The following is a 13,007-nucleotide window of genomic DNA, read 5'->3' as shown; positions in this document are numbered from 1 at the left end:
CACAGGCTCTGACGTTCCGCTCCCGAACTCGGGCAAGCTGCAGGCTCCCTTTGGAAAAGCTTCCCGCTTTGCTGCAGGCAGGCCTGGTATGGCACCACCAGACCTGCAGGCAATTGGCACCACAGTCTGGGAGCACTTTGGCAGCTTGCTCCTGCCACCCCTGTGGACTGCTGCCCTCGGAAAGGCCACCCCTGTGACACGGTCCTGAACCCAACGGGGCGTTGTCATGTGTGACCAGCTGCAGGCATGGGGCCAGCGGTGGGGCAGCATGGCAGGGTCTGGCACAGAGCCCCTCTCCACTCCCCTCCACCCCAGCTCCTTCAGGCCCCCCTGCTCCAGAGGCCCAGTGAGGGAGCACATTTGGGGCTTGGGTCCCACCTTCCCCCTGGGGGAAGATGTTCTGCAGAAGTTCATATGGGACGGGAGCCCACCTCGCTCAGCGGGGGCATCCCAGGAGGGGCTGGTGGGGCCCTGTGCTAGTGTGGGCGCATGGGGCCGTGGCCTGGGAGCACCTCAGGGAAGAGACAGCCCCACGAGCCCGGCGCCGCTCTCCTGGCATCTCCTGGGACTTGCAGCCTTGCGCCTCTTGCCAGATGACGGCAGCTGGCGTGGCCATGGGCTGCCCCAAGGCTGCCATCCCTCCCTCCCTCCCGCTCTGCCACTGGCTCTTCTCGCCCGCACCCAGAGAGAGCCTTACCCACACGAGGGCAGGCGCGTGGGCTTTGGCTGGGCCCGTTGGGAACATGGCTTACAAAATATCCCGGGTAGGGAAGGGCCTGAGAGTTTCATTTGCTACGAATTCTCTAGAACTTCTGCAATCCAAACACAAGCAGCAGGTGTACATCGTTTAGGAGAAGATTGCAGAACGGCTTCTGGCATGACCAGACCATATTGGGGCCAGAAGCAGAAATAACCGGCCAGAGCACATCCTTCCAGAGAAGAGGTGAACCCGAGGCGCAGAAGACATCTTTTCCAGAGAGATCTCTCTCCCAGCAGCCTGAGAGCTCTTAACCAGAGACACCAGCACCCCTGCTTTTTCTAACACCCCATATTGTGCACTTTCTGCAGTTCAGCAATCAGAGATGTTTCCATTTGTGATGAGACATTCGGGCCTGCTGGTTATTATCCTTGCAGGAACAGACCCAGAGGAAGGCGCAGCTGCAGCCCCATACCTGGGCTTCTCTCCCAAACTCGGCGAAGCTGCAGGTTTCCTTTGGAAAAGGTTGCCCCTTTGCTGAATTCATACATGTGGGGAATTGGCAACAACAGTTTGGGTATTTAAAAAAATATACCGGAGATCACCCACATGTGGCAGATAGGGTGAATCCAGACACTTACTAGAGATCTAACTAGTACTTAGCCCTAGGAGTACTGAGGGTATCCCCAGGTTTCTGGCAGACTGACTCTTTGATCAAGGACTGATTCCGTATCAGCCATCCCTTTCCTTCTGGCAGCATTGATCAGATTTCTGTGTGGGGTTGTCATGAGGGGTGAGGTCCAAGATGTGATGAGAGGAAAACTGCACAGAGGAAGTGCCCTGTGGCAGATAATGCATGATCACTTAGAGGAGCAGAGCTGTCTCACCCATAGATAGATTGTAATACACGTCTATTCTTGCACTTTTCCCGTTTCCTCCCAGTGGAGGAATATCGACAGTAAGGCCTGAGAACAGTTTTAGCTAGCCTTTGGATGAGAAGTTTTCAGCTGAAATTCCAGGTGCATTTGCAAGGTGCCTTTCCAGCCATGGGCATGACAGTTCCATAGTTCCACTCACCTTCTACGAACCTCTTCACCACCATGAGGCTCATTTTGGAAGCCCATTTCTGCCTGAACTGCTTTAGGTCATGTGGAGATCTCTAAAGCAGGAAAACCGAAAACAAAGGGCAGCTGTGGGAGTGACGAAAGTCTCCTCTGTTTTCCTGGTGGATATGTCCCAGGGAGATCTTCCATATGTAAGAAGTATAGAGAAGATGACAATACCAGTTGCCTATCCTGGTTTCGGCTGGGATAGAGTTAAATTTCTTCCTAGTGCTGTGTTTTGGATTTAGTATGAGAAGAATGTTGATAACACACTGATGTTTTCAGTTGTTGCTAAGTACCCTGCTAGTCAAGGACAGCTTCCATGCTCTACCAAGCAGAGGCTGGGAGGGAGTGTAGCCGGGACAGCTGGCCCAGCTGGCCAACAGGATATTCCATACCATGTGACGTCATGCTCAGTATATGAACGGTAGGCGTGATCCAGGAAGTAGCGATCACTACTTGGTTATCGGTCAGCGCGGGTGGTCAGCAATTGCACTGTACATCACTCATTTTGTATATTCTATTATTATTATTATTGTTATTGTTATTGTTATTGTTATTATTTTCCCTTTTCTGTTCTGTTAAACTGCCTTTATCTCAACCTATGAGTTTGGTCACTCTTACCCTTCCAATTCTTTCCCCGTCACACGGTGGGGGGGAGTGAGCGAGCGGCTGCGTGGGGTTTGGCTGCCTGCCGGGTTAAACCACGACATTGCCTGAACATGTTTTCCTCTCCAATGCCAGATCCCCAGTGATAAAGTGTGACATCAGGGGGCTCTCACAAGCATACACGTTATCAGTTGGCTCAAGGCTATCATAGCTTGTGCATCTCTCGCAGTGGAGCAACATGGGCTGGACGCCAACCCTCAGGAGTTTGATGGGAGAAGTCTCTGCTTGGAGACTGCTGATCTGGGTGTGGGTATGGGAAATTCTAACTGCAATGAAACATTACGAAATTAAGCAATTGCCTGTTTTCTGTTTATTAGCACCATTGCACTATAAAATCATCAGTACCCAAAAAGGGTACCTTTGGATCCAATATTATAAAAAGCCATAGAATATATATGGTCCAAATAAACACTCTAATTTAAGACTCCTCAGAAATCAAGGGAATTGGGTGAACTTAATTTTGACCCATCTCTTCGTACTTGATTGCATACATACTAGAAAGTGAGAGACCATGAAAGCAATGTCTGTGTTGTTAACTTAATGCAAATGGCTTTCTTTTCTAAATTTTTGCAAAAGATGCCGTGTGCTTTTGGCCGAGCTACATAGAGTTTTCCTTGCTAGCAATTGTCTGTAAAACAAGGGTAATCATAGTTTTTCACCTTGCCTTGGGTTGCAAAGTATTGATACTTAAGAAACACGGAGATCTTGAGTGCTGGAGGACATTAGAGAAGGATAAAGTATTGCTATTGCAAATATATTTGTAGCATTATTATGCATTCCATATTCCATTATTATTATTATTATTTTTGTGAATTCACACATGCATGGAAAATGCATTTCTATTTTTATATAGGGAACAAAGCATGAAGCAGATAAATTGCTTTTTTATTCTGAAACCGATAGATCAGTTTGTCATTAGGTCTGAAATCTTCCAGCACCCTTAGGCAGCTCACCATTTTTCTCAGTGGAAGTCGGCGTAGTGATCCTGAAGGGCAGACCATCGTGCATCCAGCAGTTTGTGACCCACGACGGAGTTAACCCGAGCACACCCAGGCCTGTGCTGTGCCGCGCTGCCCGTGCAGCGTGGCCTTCGGGCCTGTGCTGTGCTTCAAAGATTCCCTGGCCGCAGGAGGAACTCAGCCAGCTCTTCCTTACACAGGAGCCCGCAGGCAGCTCCCACCTGGTACCTATGATTACACCACCTGCATTGTCTTGCCTTTATTGAACAGTGCAACAAGACGTTCTCACACCAACATCGTTTCTGTTTGACTGTAGACATGATACATAGAGCTGTTTCCTTACATAAAAATCTTACAATACCTTGAAAGACCAAAAGGGAAGACTCCCTGCTAAGGACCATGTCTGCATGGTGTGCTGTGTGTGGGTCGGAGTCCTGTTACATGCTACACTGCTCGGGGTTCCCAGCATCTAAAGGGATGTAAGGTTATCTATGCTATTCTCTTAGAGTGTTACTCTAATAAATAGCATTTTTAATGATACCTTGCAGAATGCGAGTGCCTTTCTTACTGGGATCATAATGGACCAGCACCTCCTAGTGCAAAACGTTTGGCACAGTCGGCAGGTCTCAGTGAGAAATGCTTTTAATAGAAAGGCATAAAATAAATAAATAATAATAAAGAAGAAAAGAGAAACTCTGCCTGGCTGGCCCTGCACAAATCCATAAGGGGTATTTGCAAGGTGTTTAGCCCAGGCGGTTTCCCCAGTGGATTTAGAAACTGAGGAGGAAATATTAGAATGCCCCTCCCCAGCTGAAGTCTTATGCTGCCTTAGAAAACAGGGGCCAGGGAAAGGAAAAGCTAAGGAGAATTTGTGCCGTCTTTGGTTGTTATTAACATGCTTGAAACGGGCATGGCGGTGCTTACAGCCAATGCAGAAAGACCTCCGTGAGCTACTGGTGCAACGCCGCGCCACAGCCCCCAAGCAGGAGGTTGTGGTGCAGGCGCCTGCCGTACAGCTGCCCGTGGTGCAGCCACCTGCGCTGCAAGTGCCCATGGTGCAGGCAGCCACGGTGCTGGTGCCTATGGTGCAAGGGGGGCAGCCCCGGAAAGGCACCACTGAGGCACGAGCTGTTTGCCAGGGGGATGAATGGTGGGGGAAGGACCGCTGATCCTCTGGTGAGGACGAGCAGGCAGAAGGGTCAGAGGATGAGTGTGGCAACAGCATTTCTGTCCAGCCACTAGCGATTCACAAAGCAAAGGGGCCCCCCAGCCCGCTCTCGTGGTGTGCGATTTTATACAGCCCGAGTTTCAAGATTTAGCGAAAGCATATGGGCAAAAGGCGGGGGAAAGGCTGGCGCACTGGCTGTTGCAAGTATGGGACTTTGGGGGAGGTAGTGTACACTTAAATCCTAAACAATTAGAGTGCTTGGGTGCCATCTCGCAAACCCCTGATTACCCAGCAGCTCAGAGCAGCACAGGGTAACGCAGCCCGCTCCTTGTGGGTATGGCTTCAGGAGGCTTGAAAGACAGAATATCTCTCACCTGCTGACTGGAATGATAAAACAGCATTGTGGAAAAGTGTATCTCAGGCTTGTCAGTATTTACAGGAACTGGCCACATGGCCAGGCGCGTGTTCATGTAACTTGTTAGGTCCTGGTATGGAACTTTTTGCACCCAGCATGAAAACACCCATATTAGAGGGTACCTCATTTGCCTTGAAAATAATTTCCTTGCTAGGGGCTGCTGTAGGAAAAAACAGTGAGGGAGGTTATTCTATCACTAAGACAGCTCGCAATTATCAGACTGAAAGGACAGAGCCTGAAGCATTTCACATGCAGCAGCTCACGTTCGCATGGGAACTTCTTGCTGCGCTGGTCGGTAAGGGCAAGGCCACGCAGCTGGCGTAATCCCTGGCACTGAGCGGGAGCTGCCTACGGGCTCCGCTTTTAGGAAGAGTTGGCTGAGTTTTTACTGTGGCCAAGGGATCTGCGCAACACAGCACAGGCCTGAAGGGCCACGCTGTGTGTGCAGCGCGGCACAGCACAGGCACACAGAACGGTGACCATTGCCAAATTTGCCTGTGAGTAATGAGAGTACTTGCCAGAGTAGGGCAGGCGGCTTTAAAACACTGTGTAAACACACAGATGATTTACAGACTGCAAGAAAGCTCACTAGCTTCCTGAAGTTACCTAGGGTGTAGTAATATGACTGGTGAAAGGAAAAAATGAAAAATTAAGCACTTCCCTTCTCTAGTCACTCAGCCATGCAGAACTGCTCCTAGAGCAGGTACCCATTTTAATCAGAACATTTGATTTCTCTACCCACACCAAAGCTCTTCTGCCCCCAGATGAGATACTGTGACCCCGGATTGCTGATTCACACCTAGCAGGTGTAAGGCAAGAACAAGACAGAACACTTTCTAAACGAACGTATGTTTATTTTGTTAAAAAATAAGAGTTACACTTGCACCAGAGGCTTCTTTGTAGTCAGAATGCCCTTCTCAAACAGGAGCGTGGCTAGAGAAATCTTGTCCTCCAAGGTTTCACATGGAAGGGTATCCACACTGACGTGGTTTGGATAGGAAGACAGGAGAAATTCGATACTGTCTGTATACTCGGGATCTATCTCAAGAAACTTGGGTTCCTCCTTGTGATACACTCTTGAGTTTTCTGTCGTGTAATACAGCACCACACCTGTTTCTTCATTACACAATCTAATGATGCCATGGCGGAGGAGACGTACTTCTGTCTCTTTTGTTATCAGTATATCGACATCACAGGGACCTCCATCTTGCCACCGGGCCGGGAAGCCATACACGCTCTGCGCCTTTTCACTTTGCGTAAGCACTGGGGGGAGACAGTCATGAAGAAAGGACTTGGCTCTCTGATCCACGGCAGCATCGATGGGTGCATAGTCAACAAGCTTCTTTATCAGGCTCTGCACCTTCTCCATAAAGGCCGTTCGGCGAGCGTCGACTGCGTCCGAGTTGGCGACCCCCATGTACCTCAGGTAGTCCATGGGAAGCCCTTGCCGGTACTCCACGTCCTCCTCCAAGGCCATCTGCAAAGCAGCCGGGAGGAGCTTCTCCAGGAGGTCCCCCCAGGAGTTCCTCTGGTAGGAGGACACCGTGATGTGGAGTGAGTGTGCGTCAGGGAGACAGTCACCCTGGTGGATAAAGCCCCGGGGGAAGTACAGCAGGTCCCCGGCCTCCAGCACCGTCTCCAGAATGGGCTCGCCGAGCTCAGCCTGCGTGAGGTTTGCGCTGGAGAACTGGGGCAGCACCTCGGTGTCCGTCCGGGGGCTGTAGACGCGCCAGTGCTTCTTCCCCTCCAGCTGCAGCACGAAGGCCTCGATGTCATCGTAGTGGGGGGCGAAGCCCTGCGTCCCAGGCGGCGTGAGGTACGTGTTGGCCCCCGCCATGCTGCCGAAGTGCTCCTGCAGGATGGAGAGGAAGTGCCAGACGGTGGGCGAGAAGGCCTGGGGGCTGAGGAGCCGCAGGGAGCAGCCGTTCTGGTAGAAGTCCCAGACGACGGCGGGCAGGGCCCGGCCGGACGGGTTGTGGGTCTCCCGCACCCCCTCGGCGTAGCTGGTGACGTCCAGGTGGGTGCCGAAGCGCACCTCGCCGCCTCGCAGGGCGGCGTCCAAGTCGGCCGTGGAGAAGAGCCCCGCGTAGTAGCCGGGGTCGCCCCGCCGCACCAGCAGCGGCGCCCGCTCCCAGTGCCGCCCCAGGAACTCGCCCGGCGCCACCGGCGCCACCAGCCACCGGAACAGCTCGGCCGCCCGCTGCCGGCTGTCCTCCACCCGCCCCAGCCGCCGCAGCAGCCCCACCACGCCGCCGCCCTCCCCCGGCGGCCGCGGGCCGCCCGGGCTCGCCGCGGGGCCGCCCTGCCGCTTCGCTTCGGGGCCGCCGGTAGGCGCCTCGGCCCGCTCCAGGCGGCTGGGGCGGGCGGCGGCGGCGATCGGCGGCGCGGCCTCTGGTTGCCGGCCGCCGCTTCCCGCCCCGCCGCGCCTCGGCCGCGCCTTGGCCCGCTTGCTGCCCGCGGGCAGCGGCGTCCCGCGGCGGCGCCGCTCCAGCCGCCCGGCCCCCGCCGCCCGGCGGTACACCGAGAGCGCCGAGAGCCGCCCCAGCCGCCGCCGCTGCTCCTCCACGCCGCCCGCCGCCATGGCCGCCCGCTCGCGCCGCGCCGCGCCGCCCCGCCCCGCCGGGCCGGGCCGCTTCCGCCGGGGCCGTTGCGTGTGGGTGCGCCCGGGAGCGTCCCGGAGACGGGATTTCAGGGGAGAGGGGCCCCGCGTGGAAATCCCGCACGTCTGCCCGCGGGAGGAAGTTTTAAATGTGCGCTTGTGATGCCGTATAAAACGGAGCGTCCTGTGTTTTGTCGTCATGTCCACTCAAAATGTACCGGGCTTCTTTCCTTCCCTCCGCCCCGAAAAAGGAAAGGCGAGGCGATTCCGTGGGAACTAAGGGATGCAGACCCCGCTGCTCCCTGGCTGGAAGCCCCGTTCTGTAAGTACGCTCTAAGCACGTGCAGAGAAGATTTTTTCCGAAGCTGTACCATCAGGATATGCTTTTGGACAGCGTGCAATTACTTTGCAGCCTAATGAGGTGAAATGAGGTAAGACCTATTTCATAAGGTTCTGTTGCGCAAGGAGTAGAAACCCGAGTTGGATGGAGCCTAGTTCTGGTGTGCCATCCCTCCTCCCCTTTCTTGTGCTCCTAACGGAGATGCCAGCGGAAAGGCTATGTCCTCTCGAAGGATCCCCAAAACCAACAGGCTGTCATGTTCATGTAGTGGTTTTTTTTTTTTTTGCCAGATGCACTAAGTGCCTAATAACCTGGGCACCCCTGTGTTCTCTCTCTGTCTCTCTCCTAGGCCTGAAGCTTCCCAGAAGGACAGTGTCGGTGGCACTGCGGGCACCCGGGCAGCCTGAGGGCTGCTCTGCGCTTCCAGGGGCTGCAGCTTCAGCACAGAAAGCTTTGCTGGAGGGTAGAGGACAGACCAGCAAGACTCAGCTCGTGGCAAATGTGGAAAACTGTAAGGGTTTGTATTGTCACACTGTGTTGATGGTTTTCTGATCAAGAACAAGCTTCAGTACAAGAAATTCATTATGCAGTACCTCTGTGAGAAAAACCTTTGATGGACTCCGATAATTCATGGGAACGGATTTTGCATGAGAATTTCATCTCCAGAGGCTGCTGTGAGTCTAAAGCATTTAACTGCAGCAATTACCCGAGTGTGCCCAGGCACCCTCTGGTTCACAAGGCTGTTATTAGCCTCTCACAGCTATGAATATCAGCTTCACACCGTATGTTGAACAGGCAGCTAACATTCACAAGTCATGTGCAGATCCGTTGTGTGAGCCATTTAGCATACCAGGCCTAGGATACAAAGCTGAAAAGCGAATTTTGACCTCTTTTATCTTTACCATTGCCAGGGTTTCAACCCAGATCTACATTTCAATTTTGCCTATTAGGGGCAGGCCTAATAAGGATGAGTTCAGCTGTTAAGTCTTAATTTTAGAACAGATGCAGACATTTTAAAGGTTTAAGAATCGTTGGACTGCCTTAAAAAACCCTCACAAATCAGCCTCACATCCCGTCACTGTGCTGTAAGCGGCCAAGACCCATTTTGTACATATGCAATAACAACTATTTTAATTTTGGAGGTGTTCTGCTGATGGGGTTCTGCCGGCACAGCCTTTGCAGCCAAAGCTGTGGGAAAAGCAACAGCAGCAGAAAATTGTCCTGTTTGTACCATGATGGTTTTAGCTAAAGGAGCTGGATTTTAGATGTGCGTAGGCAACGCTTTTCCCTCCGGTTTAATGTCTTGAACGTTTTCGGCTTTGCCAGCAGGTGGCAGAGGGCGATCAGCTCCCTGCAACCCCTGCGGTGGGAAACACGCGTGGAAGGGGATATCGCATTTTCCTGGCAAGGTGACTGGCGTGGATGGGGTTTAAAACGAGAGGGAAGTGCAGGCAGCCTGTGCGTGCGTGTGTAGACTGGAAGAGAAGGGAAGGGTGAACTCTCTATTTCAATCCATTCTTTGTTTTCCCAAGGTTAAGCCCTGCTTACCAGAATAATCTTATCAGCTGAAACCGTTTCAACAGCACTGGGCCCTTAACAAAACTGAGATGCAGGCGCTTTGAAATATGGTAGACGTTAGGCTATTGTATGCTTTAATTATATATAAGCATGGCTAAATAGGCTTGGGGGGGAAAAGACCTTTGAAAAATCTGGGCGTCTGGATTGTGATTTGTGTTACTGTTTAATTTACTCGAGTGCAACTGATTCTTCTCAGAAGAAGCTGGGCACTGTACACAGAGCCTGACCTGAGTTACACCAGAATATCTGTAATGACTGCAGCAAAGCTATTCTGGATGTTTACCAGGAGAGCGGGTCAAAGTCTCATTTGAGGGCTCTGATCTTTGTACGGATGTCACTTTCTACCGCCGAGAGACAGATGATTGACATTGGATTTTTTTTTGATGTGTAACAAAGTCTCAGAGTGAAGGACACGGTGAAAAATAATGGTGGTGAAATCTCTATAACAATAAAATGTTTCTTTTGACAATTTAGCCTTTCTGATAGTAAATACTTTCAAGATGAAAGAATGTTGCTATTTTTCTGCGTGACACAAGAAAGGGTTTTGACCTAAGGCAAAAAGAAAGAGCTTCAGCATCACTTACAGAGTACTCAGATGGTTGTCGAGGAATAGCCACAAGGTCTATATGCTGTTTTCTTTCATTGTCCAATATTTCAAGGGAATTTGTCGTAAAGAAAGAACAGTGTCACGTTCAGCTCTTTAAATAAACAAAAGGAAAGTAGCACAGATCTCTGAATGATTAGGTGGTCCCCAGACGCTGCTCACATAGACAGAGTAGCAACTGGAGGCTCAATTAAATTTCTTAATTAGAATTTAGCACAAAGTTACTCAGATTTTAGGAGCATATAAGCTGCATTGCCAGGAGCCACACGCGTTTTATTTAAGAGGACATAAAAAATGCGGTGAGTATAACTTATTAAAGGCCACAAGTGACTTCAGAATAAATACATAAATGGCACCTCAAAGAGATGTAGGGTTCATTTGATATTTTGACCTTATGCCATTCCCTGTTCAAATAATGGAAATCTTGAGTTTAAAGAGCAGTTCGGATAAGGCCTCATCCTGCAAAGCTATGAGCAATCTTCACTAATGAGTGGAAAGGGCAAAATCCTTTGCAATTCTCTGTGTATTGGATACTCAGTTGTTCACCAGCATGCAAACTGCCCAGTATACTTTCTCTGTGTTCCCAGCAAACGTTAATGTAAACCAATCACTTTTAGAAAGTTAAACTCAGTTTAATCCTTTTTCTCATTATTACTTTGCTGGCAACCTTCCTTTTGCACTGTCAGTTTTGTTCTCATGCCAAAAGCAATACCCAGTAAGGAAAAATAACATTTCAAGCCTTCACTAACGGGTTTCCTTAGCTAGAGCCCTGACAATCTTTCTCATGCAGCCTAGTGACATCCAGTATGTCATCACTGGAAGGACACTGGGCTGGATTGTGAAGCCCGCTCTTCATTGTGAAAGCTATAAAGTTCACTGCCAGATAACAAGACTAAAAAGCTAATTCAGGAACTGTTTCTCAAGAGCTATCCTCTGGCCTCCCTCATCAGAGTGAATGCACTCACTCACTGAAGCATCTCTTGGCAGAGATTTTGGCCTCTCTCCAGCTGTTTCTCTCTTCTCAGGGACTTTCTTTTCCAGTGGCTGGTTGTGGTCTTTAATCCTGGTTATCTTGTACACAGAGCCCCATCGAGAAAAGAAGCCTGCCCTGCCATGGAACAGTCCAATTAAAACAAATTTATAAAAATAATAATTACAAGGTCCAGTCCTCCCTATGAAATTTTTTTTTTTGGAGGGATTTGGAGGGATTGTCCCATGTGACGCTAAAATACATACTTTGTAAGTTAAAGCTGAATTTACTTAACATATTTGAGTAGGACCCTCGACTGAGCTTACGCACCCCCTTGATGGGGCATACGTACTTTGTAAGCATTTTGAAATAATTTTATGAGGGTTTTTGTGCTCTTAATAGATGCCATCTAGCATTTGGTAGCATTGAGCAGATACCATCTGCAGTGACTCTGTAGGCAGTGACTAAACACAAAGGTGCAGACTCCAAGACTCCAGCCTTGTTGCCTCTCAGTGGAAGGGGAGAAGTAAATGGCCGTGAGGGGAAAATCCCCATCCTAAAATGAAAGCAAAGAGAACCTGAATGAAGTATTTGCCCCGTAGGATTAATCACATCTAGACAATGGAGATAGAGGTATAGTCAAGCTGTTCCTGCATGCATTGCGTATCTTGTGCTAGAGAATATTCTTTCGATACGCACAGACCACAGCTCTTGACAAGCTGTTTGAGTGATGCTTTTCCATGGAAGAAAGATTTTAAAGGATTCTTGCTATTCACATCCTTTCTGTATTAATGATGGCAACTGCATAGCTTTGCTGGTTAAATATATTTATGCCCACTATTTCAAAATGAACATATAGCCGTGCTAACATATAGCGGCACCATTCAACATTTGCTTCTTCTGTAAGTTTCTCCTTTTCAGAAGCCTCGCAAAAGACTTTACCTTTTATTTCCTGTAAAAGCTGCCTATACCTAAGTTTTTCTGAAGTACTCTGAAATTGCTCGCTCACCTCTGATGCAGCACTACCAAGATGGAAATACCATGAAACAGGATGTCTTGGTTTAGTAACCATATTGTTCACGTCTGCTGAGAGCATGACAGGAGAAAGCCCACGTAGTACTTGTGTATTTGCTTCCCGTAGCAGATCTGTATTGCTACTAGACAATATGGCACCTTCTAGAAGTATTTTTGAACATTTTCAGTGCTCATCCGCACACACAAGCTCTCACTGTTTTACCTGTATTGTCAAAAAGATGGAATTCCTCTTGGGTGAGCACAGTTATAGCAGCATAAAAATGCTTATGTTGTAGTATTTATACTGGTATGGCTTGTTCCTAGAAGGGATAATATTACGGTGTGATTAGAGAAGGGAGATTTAATCACTGACATTGTTTTAGATAGCCAATAGGGGAGAACGATGTTAAGCCTCCGGGTATCTGCAATGAGGATATGGAGTTTGCATTATGATGAGTGTGTTTGCAATATACTCTCAGGTCCTTAGGGGATAGCGTACTATCCTGCCGTCCCACTGAGACCAGGAAGGATCTCGGCTAGAAAGGCACCGCTGACAGGAGTAAGCGGGCATGACAGGAACAGCCAAGTCCATTAATCCTGCACATTACCCACGGAGCCCTGTTCTCAGTCTTAAAGAAAAGGTGGAAAGGGGGAAATTGCGTTGGATTTCTTGGGAGTGCTATGAAGTCTCTCCCAATTCTTTGTTATCCATAAGGATTAAAGCACCTGAAGTCCTGCTTCCAGGATCAGGCCTTGGAGAACTCATTTCCCCCCCTCGCGTGGAAACTCTCTGTGGGAAGACTGACTACACAGAACGTGACTCGGACCCGCAGCGCAGCACTGCGAGTGTGCAGTGTGCTATGGTAGATGCTCAGCTTGTCCAGCTAGGTG

General features: G+C 49.9%; 1 protein-coding gene across 1 annotated transcript; it reads right to left on the bottom strand.

Annotated features, from left to right (window-relative positions):
• Window positions 1–5,844: 5,844 nt before the first annotated feature.
• On the bottom strand, window positions 5,845–7,592 carry RIOX1 (ribosomal oxygenase 1). Its single transcript, XM_075152523.1, has one exon. The coding sequence runs from the start codon at window positions 7,590–7,592 to the stop codon at window positions 5,886–5,888; it is 1,707 nt and encodes a 568-aa protein (XP_075008624.1). The 3' UTR covers window positions 5,845–5,885.
• Window positions 7,593–13,007: the final 5,415 nt, after the last annotated feature.

This window comes from Calonectris borealis, chromosome 5 (assembly GCF_964195595.1).
Source record: "Calonectris borealis chromosome 5, bCalBor7.hap1.2, whole genome shotgun sequence".
Taxonomy (NCBI): Eukaryota; Metazoa; Chordata; class Aves; order Procellariiformes; family Procellariidae; genus Calonectris; species Calonectris borealis.
The sequence above is the reverse complement of the archived record's forward strand: the minus strand, read 5'-3'. Positions and strand labels throughout refer to the sequence as shown.